Consider the following 15728-nt stretch of genomic DNA (forward strand, 5'->3'; position numbering starts at 1 on the left):
ATGAAATCTATTTCTAAAACATACTATGCTGAGTTATCAACAACAACAAATAAAAAGTCAAAGGAAACATAGATCTTTGGCATTGAAGAAACATGAAAATGCATAAGACATAGAGATAAAAAAAAGTTATCCACTGCAACAAATCAAAATATATTATGAAAATGTTAAAGGCAAGGCAAACAATGATAAATGTCTTAGTTCTTTCCCGTGCTCCATCTCTTAGATTTGTAATGTTGTTAACCAAAGTGAAAACATTTTAAACTACAAAGAAGCAAAAACGAAAACAAGACTTAATCTGAAGCAAAAACGAAAATACGATTCAATCTGAAGCAAAAACAAATGTGATTTAACCGGAAGCATACCTTTATAATGTTGTTCAACCTTGTTGGATATCGAAATAGAATATTCTGTAAGTAATTAGGATATCGTGTAAATAGGAAATAGAATATTATGTAATTACTATGGAATTTATTCCTCCTATTATATATACTGAGCTCCGCTGTGTAATTCAAACACACGGATTCAATCCAACTTTCATCTTGTTCTCTCATTATTCAACATGGTATCAGAGCCTCGTTTAAGATCCGGTGGGCCACCTTCTATGGTTTCCGCTATCGGGCCACCCACCATTTATTTCCACGCTCCAGTTGTCTAGTCCTGGGCGTGAGGGGGTGTGTTAAGAGTCCCACATCGGATAATATATGGCCTGAACATGTCCTTATAAGTGGGGGCAATCCTCACCCTACAAGCCGGTTTTGTAGGATTGAGTTAGGCCTAACCACACTTCTTAACATGGTATCTAGAGCCTAACAAGAGGCAACCCTAATCCGTGTTTTCCCGGTAGACCCACTGGCTATCGGCACCAATTTTTTTCCGGTAACCGTGCTTCATCTCCGGTTTCCGGTCACTTCTCTTACTATCTTTGGAACCCATGGCTGCCGATCCCCTTCCAAGGGCTGAGGCCCCTATTTTCACAAGTTACATCACTACTCCTCTTGCCATTGACAAATTGGACGGAACTAACTATGATTCTTGGGCTTCCGACGTCAAGTTATGGCTCCGGGGACAAGCCTATAAAGATCACCTCACTACGAAGGCTGACTCGGTGGCTGCCACTGATAGTGCTCGTTGGAAGAAAATTGATGCCCAACTCTGCAGTCTCATTAAGTCGACCATTAGTCCATCCTTGAAACAGGTCTTTCGATCTCATGAGACTTGCGGATCTGTTTGGGCACAGGCTAAGATCCTTTATACCAATGATACACAACGTCTATATGGAGTGTGTCAAAATTTGCAGAATATTATTTCCCCCGTCGCCTGGACGGTTCTATGGATGAATACTTGGGCCGTGTCCAAGGCCTCCTACATGATTTCAATGAATTATTGCCCCCAGCTGCCACCACTGCTAAGGAACTTGAGCAACGTCGATCCTTCTTCATGCTTCTAGCTCTGTATGGATTACCTCTAGAGTATTCGTCTGTTCGTGATCAGATATTGGGATCTCCTACAATCCCTACTCTGGATACTGCATGGTCTACCTTGCTACGTGTCCCCGTAAAATCATCATCTGACGGTGGAGTGTCACCCACACCAGTTGATTCATCTGCTTTGGTTTTTCAGGGAGGTAATCATGCTCCGGGTGGTGACCGTGGCCACTTTCAAAAGATAGGAAAGCCTCATCCTAAGTGTGATCATTGTCATAAGCTTGGCCACACTATTGATCGGTGTTATGCTTTACATGGACGTCCTTCTCCTCGGACTGCCCACGTTGCCCAAACTGCTCCACCTCCACCGGCAGCTACTCCGACCGATTCTGCTACCTCACCTGCTATCTTCAACGACTTTATCAAGTGGTATGAGGAGCGTCAGGCCGCTAGTTCCACTGCCTCTGTTGCGCACACGGGTAATTCTTTTGCTGGTCTTTCTCACTCCACATCTCTTGGCCCATGGATCCTTGATTCAGGCGCCATTGATCACATTACTGGTAATAAATCTCTTTTTTCTTCATTCTCTATTTCTGGTTTATTACCCTTTGTCACATTAGCAAATGGCTCCCAAACTCAATCACAGGGTACTGGTACTATCCACCTTTTTCCCTCGCTCTCCATTACTAATGTTCTTTATGTACACGGATCTCCGTTTAACTTATTGTCTCTAAGTCGTTTGACTCGATCCCTTGATTGTATCATCTCATTCACCAAAGATTCTTTTTTCTTACATGACCGGAGTTCGAGACGGATGATTGGCACAGGATGTAAGTCTAATGGTCTTTATCTTCTTCAACTATCTGCACAGGTTGGTTCTGTGGTTAATTCTCCTCTCCTGGTTCATGCTCAATTAGGACATCCAAGCCTTGCAAAGTTACAAAAGTTGGTGCCAAACCTTTCAAAGGTATCTACATTGTCTTGTCAATCTTGTCATCTAGGAAAACATGTTCGTAGTTCTTTTCCGAGTCGTGTCAATCGTCGTTCTAAGTCTCCGTTTGCTCTAGTTCATTCGGATGTTTGGGGTCCTAGTCACATTGTTTCCACTTTAGGGTCTAAGTATTTTGTTACTTTCATTAATGATTATTTTCGATGTACTTGGTTATTTTTAATGGAAAATCGATCTGAGTTATTCGCTATTTTTCAAACATTTTATAACGAAATCAAAAATCAGTTTGGTATTTCCATTAGTACTTTGCACAGTGACAATGCTCGAGGATATTTATCTACTCAATTTCAAACCTTCATGGCTGCTAACAGTATACTTCATCAAACGTCTTGTGCTCACACACCATAACAAAACGGGGTCGTTGAACGTAAAAATAGACACTTAGTTGAAACCACTAGGACACTCTTACTTCACAATAATGTTCCTCAACATTTTTGGGGTGATTCTGTCCTTACGGCTTGTTATCTCATAAATAGGATGCCATCATCTGTCCTCAACAATCAGATCCCTCACTCTATTCTATTTCCTCACCAGTCTCTTCACCCCTTACAACCTAGAGTCTTCGAGTCTACATGTTTTGTCCATAATGTTAGTCCCGGGCTAGACAAACTCGCATCTCGTTCTCATAAGTGTGTGTTCTTAGGCTACACAAGATCCCAAAAGGGATATAAATGTTACTCCTCGTCTCGTCGTCGATATTTTGTCTCTGCTGATGTCACATTCTTTGAGTCAGTCCCTTTGGGACATCTACGGGGTCTGAGTCTGCAGCACCCATGTTTTCCTTATCTCCCACTTCTCTCACTACTGCCCCACCAAATGTAGTTTTGTCTCCTTTGCCAGCCAATCCACCCCCTTCAGCTCCTTTGCAGGTTTATCAGCGTCGACCACGGCCACCTCCACTACCATCAGCTAATGCCGAAATCACCATAGACTCCCCTCCGGATCCAACTCCTTCGTCCCCTCCTGTCCTGCCCCCTTGAGACCGATCTTCCAATTGCACTTTGCAAAGGTATACGTTCCACTCGTAATCCATCTCCTCATTATGTTAATTTGTCTTATCATCGCTTGTCTACATTGCATTATGCTTGTATTTCCTCCTTGTCTTCTGTGTCTATTCCTAAGACTGTAGGTGATGCTTTCTCTCACCCTGGCTGGAAACAAGCTATGCTTGATGAGATGTGTGCTCTTCAGAACAGTGGCACGTGGGACCTTGTTCCTCTTCCTCTTGGGAAATCTGTTGTAGGTTGCAGGTGGGTTTTCACAATTAAAGTTGGGCCTGATGGACAAGTTGATCGTCTCAAGGCACGTTTAGTGGCCAAAGGTTATACACAAATATTTGGCCTCGATTATGGTGACACATTCTCTCCCGTGGCTAAAATGGCCTCGGTTTGATTATTTCTTTCTATGGCAACTATTCGTCACTGGCCCCTTTACCAGCTTGACATCAAGAACACGTTTCTCCATGGTGATCTGTGTGAGGAAGTTTATATGGAGCAACCTCCTGGGTTTGTTGCTCAGGGGGAGTCTTCTGGACTAGTTTGTCGTCTTCGGAAGTCTTTGTATGGTCTTAAGCAATCTCTTAGGGCTTGGTTTGAGAGATTTAGCACTGTTATTCAACAGTTTGGTATGACGCAATGTGAAGCTGATCACTCGGTGTTTTATCGCCACTCAGCTGTTGGGTGTATTACTTAATTGGGTATGTGGACGACATTGTCATTACAGGTAATGATCATCATGGGATCACACAAGTAAAACAACACATTTGTCATCATTTCCAAACAAAAGACCTCGGCAGACTTCGTTATTTCTTGGGCATAGAGATTGCCCAATCCAAACAGGGGATTGTGATTTCACAAAGGAAATATGCTATGGATATTTTGGAGGAGATAGGACTGATAAATGCCAAGACAGTTGACACTCCGATGAATCCCAATGCTAAACTTATGCCAGCTCAGGGGGAGCCACTCTCCGATCCGGAAAAATATAGAAGATTAGTTGGAAAACTGAATTACCTCACTGTTACTCGCCCAAATATTTCATTTCCTGTTAGTGTGGTAAGTCAATTTCTTAACTCTCCTTGTGAAGGGCATTGGGAAGCTGTGATTCGCATCTTAAAATATATTAAAGGAGCTCCAGGAAAAAGGCTTACTTTATGAAGACAAGGGACACACTCGAGTTGTAGGATACTTAGATGCAGATTGGGCAGGTTCTCCTTTTGATAGGAGATCTACCTCAGGTTATTGTGTTTTCTTGGGTGGTAACTTAATTTCCTGGAAGAGTAAGAAACAAAGTGTAGTGGCAAGGTCAAGTGCGGAAGCAGAATATCGAGCCATGGCAAAAAAAATCTTTGAGCTTATATGGCTCAAACAGTTGCTTCACGACCTGAGATTCGGGGATGTTTCACAGATGACACTTATTTGCGACAATCAGGCAGCTCTGCATATCGCATTAAATCCAGTGTTTCATGAGAGAACCAAACACATTGAGATTGATTGTCATTTCATCAGAGAGAAGATTTTATCTGGAGATGTCAGCACTAGTTTTGTCAATTCAAATGATCAGTTGGCTGATGTTTTCACAAAGTCTTTGAGAGGTCCCCGAATTAATTATATTTGTAACAAGCTTTGTGCATATGACATATATGCTCCAGCTTGAGGGAGAGTGTTAGATATCGAAATATTCCGTATTATGTAAATAGAATATTCTGAGTAATTAGGATATCGTGTAAATAAGAAATAGAATATTATGTAATTACTATGGCATTTATTCCTCCTATTATATATACTGAGCTCCGCTGTGTAATTCAAACACACGGATTCAATCCAATTTTCCTCTCGTTCTCTCATTATTCAACAAACCTCAACAATTTAAACTAAAACATTGGAAGAAACAACATATATTTATGAGTTGAAATAGAAAAAAGAAAATGAAAGTGAAAGAGTGAATAAAAACAAAAAATAAAAAAGAAGCCAAATCGAATCCAAAAAACATATCATACTTTGAACCTTGCGTGGAAGTTATTGAAAGATAGATTTGCAGAAGTTTCTTCAGTGGTAGAGAAAGAATGAGAAATGAAAGAAAAGTTAATTTGTAGGAAAGTATACTGTAGGATGAAAATGTTAAGGGACAAGTGGCGTAAGCGGGTTGAATAAAAATAAAAAGTGTAGAAATTATGGTGTTTATGAAATGACTAAATTGACCTTTATTAGTGTTTAATAAGTTAGATCATTAAAGGGTAATATGAATTTAATGGTGGCATTGTATATTGAATAGATTGTAGATTAATCAACGTGCATGAATTCCTCCTTCTTAATATGACTAAGAACCTGAGTATCAATGTCAATATCAAAGTCATTCCCACATTATGTGTCTTTTGCCAATCATTATCTTTCCATAACTATTAGATTTTGACCTTAATATTGCATAAATTAATTTGCTATTACTTCCTCCATCTTTCATAGATCCCACATTTCTCGTGATTATTTTGATCTTAACATTTGCATAACTATTAGATCATGTTTTTTTACATACACCTCACACTTGATAGTTAAAATAGTTTGCACCAAGTGCGTTACCGTTAGCACCAAAATCGTATAAATAACTAGAGCAAAAAAAAAAACACGATGCTAACGAAACGGATCCTCTCCCTCTTCTTCCCTCTCTCAAATTCTTTCAACTAAACCCCAAATCTCAACCTCAATTTCACTCTAATTCAACCACACTACCATAAAATTCATCTTCAACACACTTCAATACCCTAATCCCCAACTTCATCACTGGCTCCTGGAAATTAGGATTTCAATTCAACCATAATGGAAGAGGTGAAAGAGGAACCATGGGACAACTCGTCATGGTCACGTTCGGTAAGCGAAACAGTAAATGGGTCGCACGAATTAACGATAAAGGGCTATTCTTTATCCAAAGGAATGGGAGCTGGGAGATACATCACCAGTGACACTTTCAGCGTCGGTGGTTACGATTGGGCTGTTTACTTTTACCCTGACGGGAAGAATCCTGAAGATAATTCTATGTATGTTTCGGTTTTCATTGCGCTTGCTAGTGAGGGTACTGATGTTAGGGCTTTGTTCAAATTGACATTGCTTGATCAGACTTCAAAGGGGAATCACAAAGTTCATAGCCATTTTGATCGTCCTCTTGAGAGTGGTCCTTATACTCTCAAGTATAGAGGCAGCATGTGGTTCGTTATTTCGCATTTATAAAGTTCATGTTTTTGAGGTTTTGGAATTTTAGGGTTTTCAGTTTGGTGTAATTGAATTATTGAACTTCACGTGTTTCGTGTTGTAGGGGTTACAAGCGTTTTTTTAAGAGGCCGGTGTTGGAAAATTCGGAGTATTTGAAGGATGATTGTCTTGTTATGCACTGCACGGTTGGTGTTGTTAAGACGCGTTTTGAAAGATCTAAGCATGGTGTTGTTGTGCCTGCTTCTGATATGGGTAAAGATTTCAAGGATTTGTTTGAGTCTCAAGTTGGTTGTGACATTGTTTTTAAGGTCAAGAGTGAAAGCTTTAAGGCTCATAAGTTGATTCTTGCTGCTCGGTCGCCTGTGTTTAGAGCTCAGTTTTATGGACTTGTTGGGGATCCTTGCTTAGAGGAAGTAGTGGTAGAGGATATTGAACCCTTTATCTTCAAGGTAAGTTGTTATCATATAGTATAATGATATATCTGGATAGTGAAATGATTCTGCATTTCTACATTGTATGAAAAAATGAATGCTTAATCCCACTTGTGATATATGAACCATACTAGCTAGTTCTCAATTTGCTTTGGTACATGGTACGGGTTTGGGTACAAGAGTGGGGTATATATAGTTGGTACTGGTACATTATTTGGGTTCATGGTAATCCTAATATTATGATTGGTAGGCTATAAATAATTTATACTACAACAATAGCCCCACATCGAATGTTAAAAACGTATGACATAGTATGACTAAGTTATACTTTCAAACCAACATTTTTAAAAAGTTCCTATTCGGAGATTTTGAAATAACAGATAGAAACATTGACTATCAAAAAGAGCATATATATGAGGGGTACTTTAGCAGCAAAACAAAGCTGACATAATGCAATTTAAAGTTGTTGTACTGCTTCCCTTATTTGGCTGATTGGCATTACGGTTTTAGTCATCATGTAGTTGTTTTAAATTCGGAGCGATGTCCATGCTCTTGTACTTGGATTTCAGTGGATTGCTTATCAATTCTAAAGAACTAATCTGCAAAGGCATCGTGAATTTCTACCCCTAGGTCACAAATCAATTCACGGTTCTCTACGAAGTGCCCCAAATTATGTAACCATGATATGAACACATAAATAATCCGTTTGCACTTGTTTGTTAATTAATCAGTTAGTTGGAACTGGGTGTATATTTACCAAATAATTATTTGTGGTAGAGTAAAATAGAGTGAGATGTCTCTATCAAAATAAACAGAAAGCTGATCACGTCAATTATGATCTCATTCCTTTCTAATACTTGGAGAACTGTGGGTGGTTTTTTAGGATATTGTTTTCACATTACAGTCTTGTTTGTGTTATGTGTTTTTTGCTTGCATACAATATCTGATTGAAGCCATTATTCTTTCGTGCATTATTTTAAGCCGATTGATTTAGTGAAAATCCTGTTATTTTTTTTCAGGCAATGCTTCTCTTCATTTACTCGGACAAAATTCCTGAAATCTATGAGGTTATGGGCTCAATACCTATGTGCTCTTATACTGTCATGGTGCAGCATCTATTGGCTGCTGCTGATCTCTATAATCTTGATAGGCTAAAAATGTTGTGTGAATCAAGATTGTGTGAAGAAATTAATACGGAGACCGTAGCTACAACACTTTCCCTGGCCGAGCAACACCACTGTCCACAGCTCAAGGCAATCTGTTTAAAATTCATTGCGAACCCGAAAAACTTGGGAGGTGAGTATTACTGCATGTTATTGTTAGTATGGTGTTTCTGATTTAATGCAGGGGTTTGATTTTGTAGTATAATGCAGTCTTTGTCTTTCATTACTCATTTGTAACTAGTATCTCTCTATATTCACATTCAAAATTAATTATGACCTAAGATCTTTTTGAATCCCCTTCCTTTCTGAAGTGTGCTTTTTATACTTAATGCAGTCTTTGTCTTTCATTATTCATTTATAACTAGTATCTATCTAAATTCACATTCTAGATTCACATTCAAAATTAACTATGACCTGAGATCCTTTTGAATCCCATTCCTTCCTTAAGTGTGCTTTTTTATACTTAATGCAGCCTGTTTTTCATTAATCATTTAGTATCTATCTATAATTCTATATTTACATTTAAAATTAATTTTGACCTGAGGTCCTTTTGAATCCCATTCCTTCCTTAAGTGTGCTTTTCATATTTCATTTTTATTTCTGTGAATCTTTTGGAAAGATCTCTACTCAGAAGCTTCATGATTACCTTTATTTGAGTTATCAAGTTAGGGAGGAAGGAAAGATGGAGGGAAGGGAATAATATAAGTAAATATTTTGTGAAACTGGTTATCTGTGTGTGTGTATATGCAATGGATATTGATGGGCTGGTTCGGATGACTAAAACAAGTCTGTTGATGACCAAACCCGACCGACATAGACAATGTATGGCATTCTTAAAAGTCACTAAAATGCGACGATTCACCGGCTACACCACACTGAGCTTAGTTGCAGTGACTTACTTTGTTGGTAGTATACCCGGCCAATAGTATAATGGAAAAATGTCAAAGCTTTTATGAAGGAAAAAAACTGGCCCGCTGTTTTATATCTTGGGGCTTGAGCTATTAAATGTCCATTAAATATCGAGGCTTGGAAAGCAAAAGCTTTATTGCAGTACTAATTTTCAAAGGTTACTAGAGCCGTTTCTGTAAGAGAAAAAACTACTAGTACCGAGGCTGAAAAATGAGAAATAGGAGAGGATGAGAAATTGAGCAGGGAGAAGGGAGAGGACAAACGGTTCTTCGTCAATTGTCAATTGTACGACTGCTTCAATCTTATTATGTGTTTTTTTTAAGTCGTAGCTCTGTCTTATTCACTTCAGACTGAGCCTGATTTGGCGATTCTCTTTGTGGCCGCAAGCATTGGTAACTCTGCGTCTCCCACAAGTCCCACTGCGAGCACTGGCCGCATGCATCTCCCATGGCTCTGATCAATAGCTTTTAACAGTTTATACCAATCTTTAGGAACTAAGGAGGGGAAAAAATCTGTATACAGGCTTGCTAAGAAAAGAGAAAGAAAGACAAGAGAAGTTATTAAGAAAGATCTTGAGATTAACGATTTGATAGAAGCATGGTTTTGGATAGAACATTATGACGGAAGTTGATCCGTGTAGCCGAACTCACTTTTTGGGATAATGCTTGGTTGATGTTGTTGCTATCACCCTTTAACAATAATGGCTATTGTCAACTTATACTTCATCTAAGTTTTCTCCCTCCCTCCCTCCTTCTCCTTCCTTCCTCACAGCTGTTCATGTTACCTTTTTACTACATCCCATGGCAAAACGGTGTAATTACATGTTATTTTTTCTTTTATAATAAATTATTTATATAGAAAAAATAAAAGAAATGGTGATGTGTGTCAACAGTCCAGATTTCATAATTTTGTTTTTGGATTGGTTTTCAAGTTAGTTTGTGAAGTGAGCTTTCATGAAATTGTCATGGTGATTCAATTTGCCTGTATGTATGAAAATTTTCCACTCTTCTTTTAAGCTTTTCAGTTTCCCCTTTCCCTGATATCTCATTGTGTTGCAACTTGAGCGATTAATTATGCATGAAATATCAAGTTTATGTACAAAGCTAGTGGATTTAAAATGTTGTTTGAAATTTAGAATTGACTTTAAAGTTATTGAAATTATTCTTAAATAGGGCTAGTTTGAGGCTTCTTCCATTCTCTTCTTGCATCTACTTGTCATTCAGTAGCTTCTTTGGTATTTCAAGGTTTCTTGTCTTGGAATTAGATGTTTTCTCGTTGTTCAGAAACAATATTTTTGAGGTTATGACTTGTTATTTAAATTTGAAATATGCTCGTCTCGTCGCATCCTCGAAAGGAGTTTAATTAACCGATGAAATTTCATACTTCTTTTTGAACCATTGAAATTTCAACAACTTCTGAATACGCTGATTGATTATTATGCTTTGTGCAGCTGTAATGCAATCCGAAGCTTTCTTACATTTGAAAGACAGCTGCCCCACCATGTTAATGGAATTGCTGGAGATATTCGCCTCAGCGGATCATACCTCAAGTCTGTTGTTGAGTAGGAAAAGAAGCGTCAGTAGCATATACGGACAGGATTTAACCGATGGAGGGGGAGCAGAATCAGTCAATCCAAATTGCAGGCGTACCAGGAGGCGGACGTAATAGTATTTTACTTAGTCTGAAATACAAACCCTTAGTTATGGAACTGCTTGTCAAAACGAGTGAGTCAAGGTTTTCTTTTCACATGATTCCTCAGCTTTTATTTGTGAAGTTTCTACCATTCTACCTTGTCTCAAAGAGCAACTCTGGACAGCATTTTCAAGTTCAACTGTAGCCTGACATTAGAACAGTTCTAAATTTCCAATGTAGGGTATATCTTGTTTGATGAGTTCAATAAATAATAAATAGTTGACATTTTGGAAGGAAACAGTCTTCCTTTTGAAGTTGTTATATAGTTGGATAGTAGAACTATACCCATTTTGTTTCCCCTACATAGCTACTGGGTTGTGTGGCGTGTATGTGTGGTGTATTATTCAATCTGTAGATGGCTGGCTCCTGTATCTGGTATTTTCGGTTCTGCCTTGTCTTGCTTTGAACTATGGCATTGTCTATCTGTTATCAACTTATCATGCATCTGTAGAGTACTCAGACATGAAATAGTTGAAAGGTTAAATGAATAAGAATAGAGGAAATATGAAAATATTGCTGTTAAGATGTAGTTTCAATTTCAAGCTATTAATAGAATTACTTATTCTGCTCATTGTCTCGTAATTCAAACCAAACCAAACTGTTGTTTCGGTTTGGTTGATTGGCTTGAAACACTTCACTCAGCTGTCTTTTTTGTTAAACTTCAATTTCAAACACTTCTCTTTTTCAAACAATGCTCTTTTTTTTTAAACATTAAACTAAATTAAATTAATTTATACAACATACTCAATTAAATAAATTCATTCAACATATTTAAAATTAATTTTTTTTATACAATTTACTCAAAATAATAATAATTCATCATAATAAGCAAATACATTTAAAATGATGATAATTCGTCATCAAAATTAATTTATTCTATGTATTTAAAATGCATTTTGAATTTGCGTTCAAATATAAAACATTTATTATAAAATTAAATAAACTTATAAAATGAGGAGTGTTGCAACACTCTCTTTTCAACAATCTCTCAAACACTCACTTTTTTATTGGTTGAAATATGTGTGGGTTTTATTTTGAAAATAGATCCTACATAAATTAGTAGGATCCACACATATTTCAACTAATAAGAGAGTGAGTGTTTGAGAGAGTGTTCTTAGCATTTCTCTTATAAAATATATTCAAAATGATAGTTTATTATCAAATACAAATAAAATACTCATAAAACTAACTTTACTATTAATATATTATACACAAATTGTTTAACTAGCTTTGAATCATGGTTAAACATATAATAATTAAGTATATATTAAGGGTCCGTTTGGTGCGCAGGATAAGAGACAGGATAGGATATCTGTATCATATCCTATCTCAATCCAGTGTTTGCTGACACAACAAGATATGATAAGTTAATCTTGAAACTTATCCTATCCTGCCTCACTAGTTCAAATTGTTATCCTGAATATGAGCTGGGTTAGAATCCAGCAGGATAGGATAAGAAAATGATTTACTAATTTACTCTTATAAAATATAATTTAAAATTAAAAATTAAAAATATTAATAATTAATTTAATAAAATAAAAAATTAGAACATTTAAAAATAAAATAATTATTAAAATTTAAAAAATATGAATATTGATTTTATTTTTTATCAAATTAAATATATGTTCTTGTAAGGATGATTTGAAAAATTGAAATTATTTACTCAATATTGTCAATAAATTTTTTTAATTATAAATCTTTTTTTACCAATTTATAAATTTTAAAACATGTTACAAAATAATTTTTATAAAACATAATTGTTTTACAAGGTATATATATATATATATATATATATATATATATATATATATATATATATATATATATATATATATATTGAAATTATTTACTAAATAGTATCTATGTTTTTTTTAATTAATGAATTTTTTTTTTTACCAATTTATTAATTTTAAAATATTTTACAAAATAATTTAGAAAAAAATATAGTTATTTTACAAGCGTGTGTGTATATATATACACACTATCTAGTATCCTGTGTGAACCAAACACATGATATGATAAGTCTTATCATGTCTGTATCATATCCTATCTTTATCCTGCTTGATATCCTATCATGTCTCTATCATATCCTGCGCACCAAACGGGCCCAAATAGGGCCATGCTAACATGTGCCCTTAGGACACATGTTAAGGATACTATAAATAGAAAAAATTAAATGTAATTAAATACAATAAAGTCATATTTAAAGTTTCGATACATTAAATGCACGCGTTTCAAGAAAATTTTTCTATAAATATCTCGTTAACATGAGCCCTTAGGGCACATGTTACCCTTAGGGCACATGTTAGCTTTTCTCATATTAATATGATATATGAAATAAAAAACAAATATAAAATCATAGCAAATTAATAATAAAGAATTATATTTCATTTCTTGCAATATAAAAATTCAAGATTAATATTTTTGCAATATAAAATTATATTCGTCTCGTTAATCAAATTCAGCTGGTAGCATAAATTTGAACATTCAATATTCAAGTTATTTATCTTGAAAAGGTGAAAATTTGGCTATTATACAATACTAGACAAATAAATATATGAAACTTATCCATAAATTTTTTAAAAGATTTTTGTTTAAATAACTTTTTTTAAAGAAAAGTTTAAAAACATTGGTACTAGTTTGATATTCGATTCACAGTTTTATCTATGAACGAGTGTTAATACTTAATAGAAATAAAAAGAAAACAAAGAGAAGAAAAGAGGAAAAAGGAAATGAAAAAAAGATTAAAAGAAATAGAAAATAAATTAAAAAAACGTAAAACTTGAAGACGACTATTGAAATAAAGGTTAGCAAAATTATAGCGGTGAGTGGAACAATGACGAAAATCAGAACAAATGTGGTGAGCATCACATCTTACGATTTGTGATGAATGACGAATCTTATCTTAAGATGTGTTGTGATTTGTGAATGAGACAAGAGAAGTAAAACAACACATGCATGTGTTAAACCTATTATTCATGGATTACAAATAGACATGACAAAACAGATTGAACCTGGGAGAATGTCCCATTTAGCTTGCTATTTTTGGCGGGACGAGTTGTGATTTTCATGTCAATGCTAAATTTTTCATGTCAATACTAAATTGTCCATCCTATCTAACCATTATTTAATAATCGAGAATATGAAGGGGAAGAATGAGATTTAAATAACTCTATTATAACAATTCTTTTGTTGGAATATATCAAGTGTAAGTGTGAGTATGAGTCTCATATCGAATGAAAAGATCTATAAATATAATGTTTTAAAATTTTGAGTTAATATGTGATGTCTCTTTCATTTGTGTGGTTGCACCTAAAAAGCGATGTGGTGATTACCAAATCCCCTCACGACCTAACACTTCTTTTACCTATAAATCACAATTTATTTTCTGAGATTTTTTTTACCCAAGAACAGCGAGAATAATCAATGAATGTGACCACTTTAATTTTATAATTTAGCAAATATCTCATAGTTTGTTAATTTATGAACTCATGAACTATTATATTATCTCATAAATAAACATATGGATGATAATTTTCATAGTGGACTCATTAGTCTCATATTTTTATGTTTTTTTTTTTACATTATTTTTAAATATTTAATTAATATTATTTTTAAAAATTATTTATAGAGTTCACTCATGAACCGGTCATAAAAGGGACAAAGTGAAATTTTCAACTCAATATTTCTAATTGATCAGCCCCACTCTTTTAAAGATGGATTAATGACGGGACAAGTCGAAATAAGGAGATTTGACTTTCTTTTTATCATTTTTGTTTGTAAGTATGGGATAATTATACATATCGATTCAGATCATATGTTTTATAGTTTTGAAAAATGAAAATTGAGAATTAAATTTGGTTTTGTTATTTCATTTAAATGAATTGAAAAAAAAAATCAATTTATTTTAAAATTTAAATTAATTTAAATATTTTATTTAATCTATTTTAACCATTTGCACCCTAGCTGAATTAAGATTAAATCAAAACCAATATTTTCGTCTTCTCTCTAAAATAACTTTCTCTTTCTCCTCAAATCCAAATTTTTCCGGCCACCCATGTAGGTTGGGTGGTGTGATGTCCTTTTTGGCCGCTCCACCCCTAATCTCTTCTGAGGTTGTCTCAGGAGCATCAGTGTTTCTGTCTCTTCTCCGGCTCACTGTCCAATCACATCCGTTTCACTATAATCTAGTCGCCTGTTTTTGGATTCTGAATTTTGGAGTTCTAAGAACTTGCTTGCTTGCAGATCTCGTTGTTTATGAGTTGTAAACTCTTGATCTGAAATTTTGTTTTTTCAGATCTGTTGTTATTATCCTTCTGATTTTGAATCGTTCATTAATTCTGGTTCTGATATTGTTGTTGGGGTGATGTGTCTTACTTTTGATTTCTGATTCAGCTTATATTTATTGAAATATGTAGTTATCAAAGCGTTTGGATTGACACTACCACAACAATGATTTTGTTATGTTTCACAATCTTGTTGCTGCCTTGCTATACTTAATTATATGGTTCTCATTGATATAGGTTTGTTTAGTTTGAAAGAGTTTTTATGTTTACTGTTATTTATCATAGGGAATTGTTGGTACGAGAATTGATTCATGTTTGCGGCCGATTCATTCACCATTTATTAAAGGTTTTGAAGATCTACACAACAATTTTTTTTACTATCTAGTTTTATTCTTGTAATCATATTCGCAATATAGTGTTTGTGTTGTAGATATTTTTACTTCTTATAGATCATTGTTGTAATAATTGTATAATGTTTAGAATATCTATTACTTTTATCGTTTTATTATATATTTATTAGAAAAAAAATTAAGATTAAATATTCTATCTATCTAATTCAAATAATCAACTATTTAAAATTAAAACAGTGAGTATTGATCAATGACATCATGA

The 15728-nt window shown here is 35.0% G+C and overlaps 1 protein-coding gene across 1 annotated transcript; it reads left to right on the forward strand.

Annotated features, from left to right (window-relative positions):
• Positions 1-5955: 5955 nt before the first annotated feature.
• On the forward strand, positions 5956-11341 carry LOC131661901 (BTB/POZ and MATH domain-containing protein 3-like). Its single transcript, XM_058931557.1, has 4 exons — positions 5956-6631; positions 6739-7084; positions 8086-8362; positions 10589-11341. The coding sequence occupies exons 1-4, from the start codon at positions 6246-6248 to the stop codon at positions 10801-10803; spliced, it is 1224 nt and encodes a 407-aa protein (XP_058787540.1). The 5' UTR covers positions 5956-6245; the 3' UTR covers positions 10804-11341.
• Positions 11342-15728: the final 4387 nt, after the last annotated feature.

This window comes from Vicia villosa, linkage group LG3, assembly GCF_029867415.1.
Source record: "Vicia villosa cultivar HV-30 ecotype Madison, WI linkage group LG3, Vvil1.0, whole genome shotgun sequence".
Lineage (NCBI taxonomy): Eukaryota > Viridiplantae > Streptophyta > Magnoliopsida > Fabales > Fabaceae > Vicia > Vicia villosa.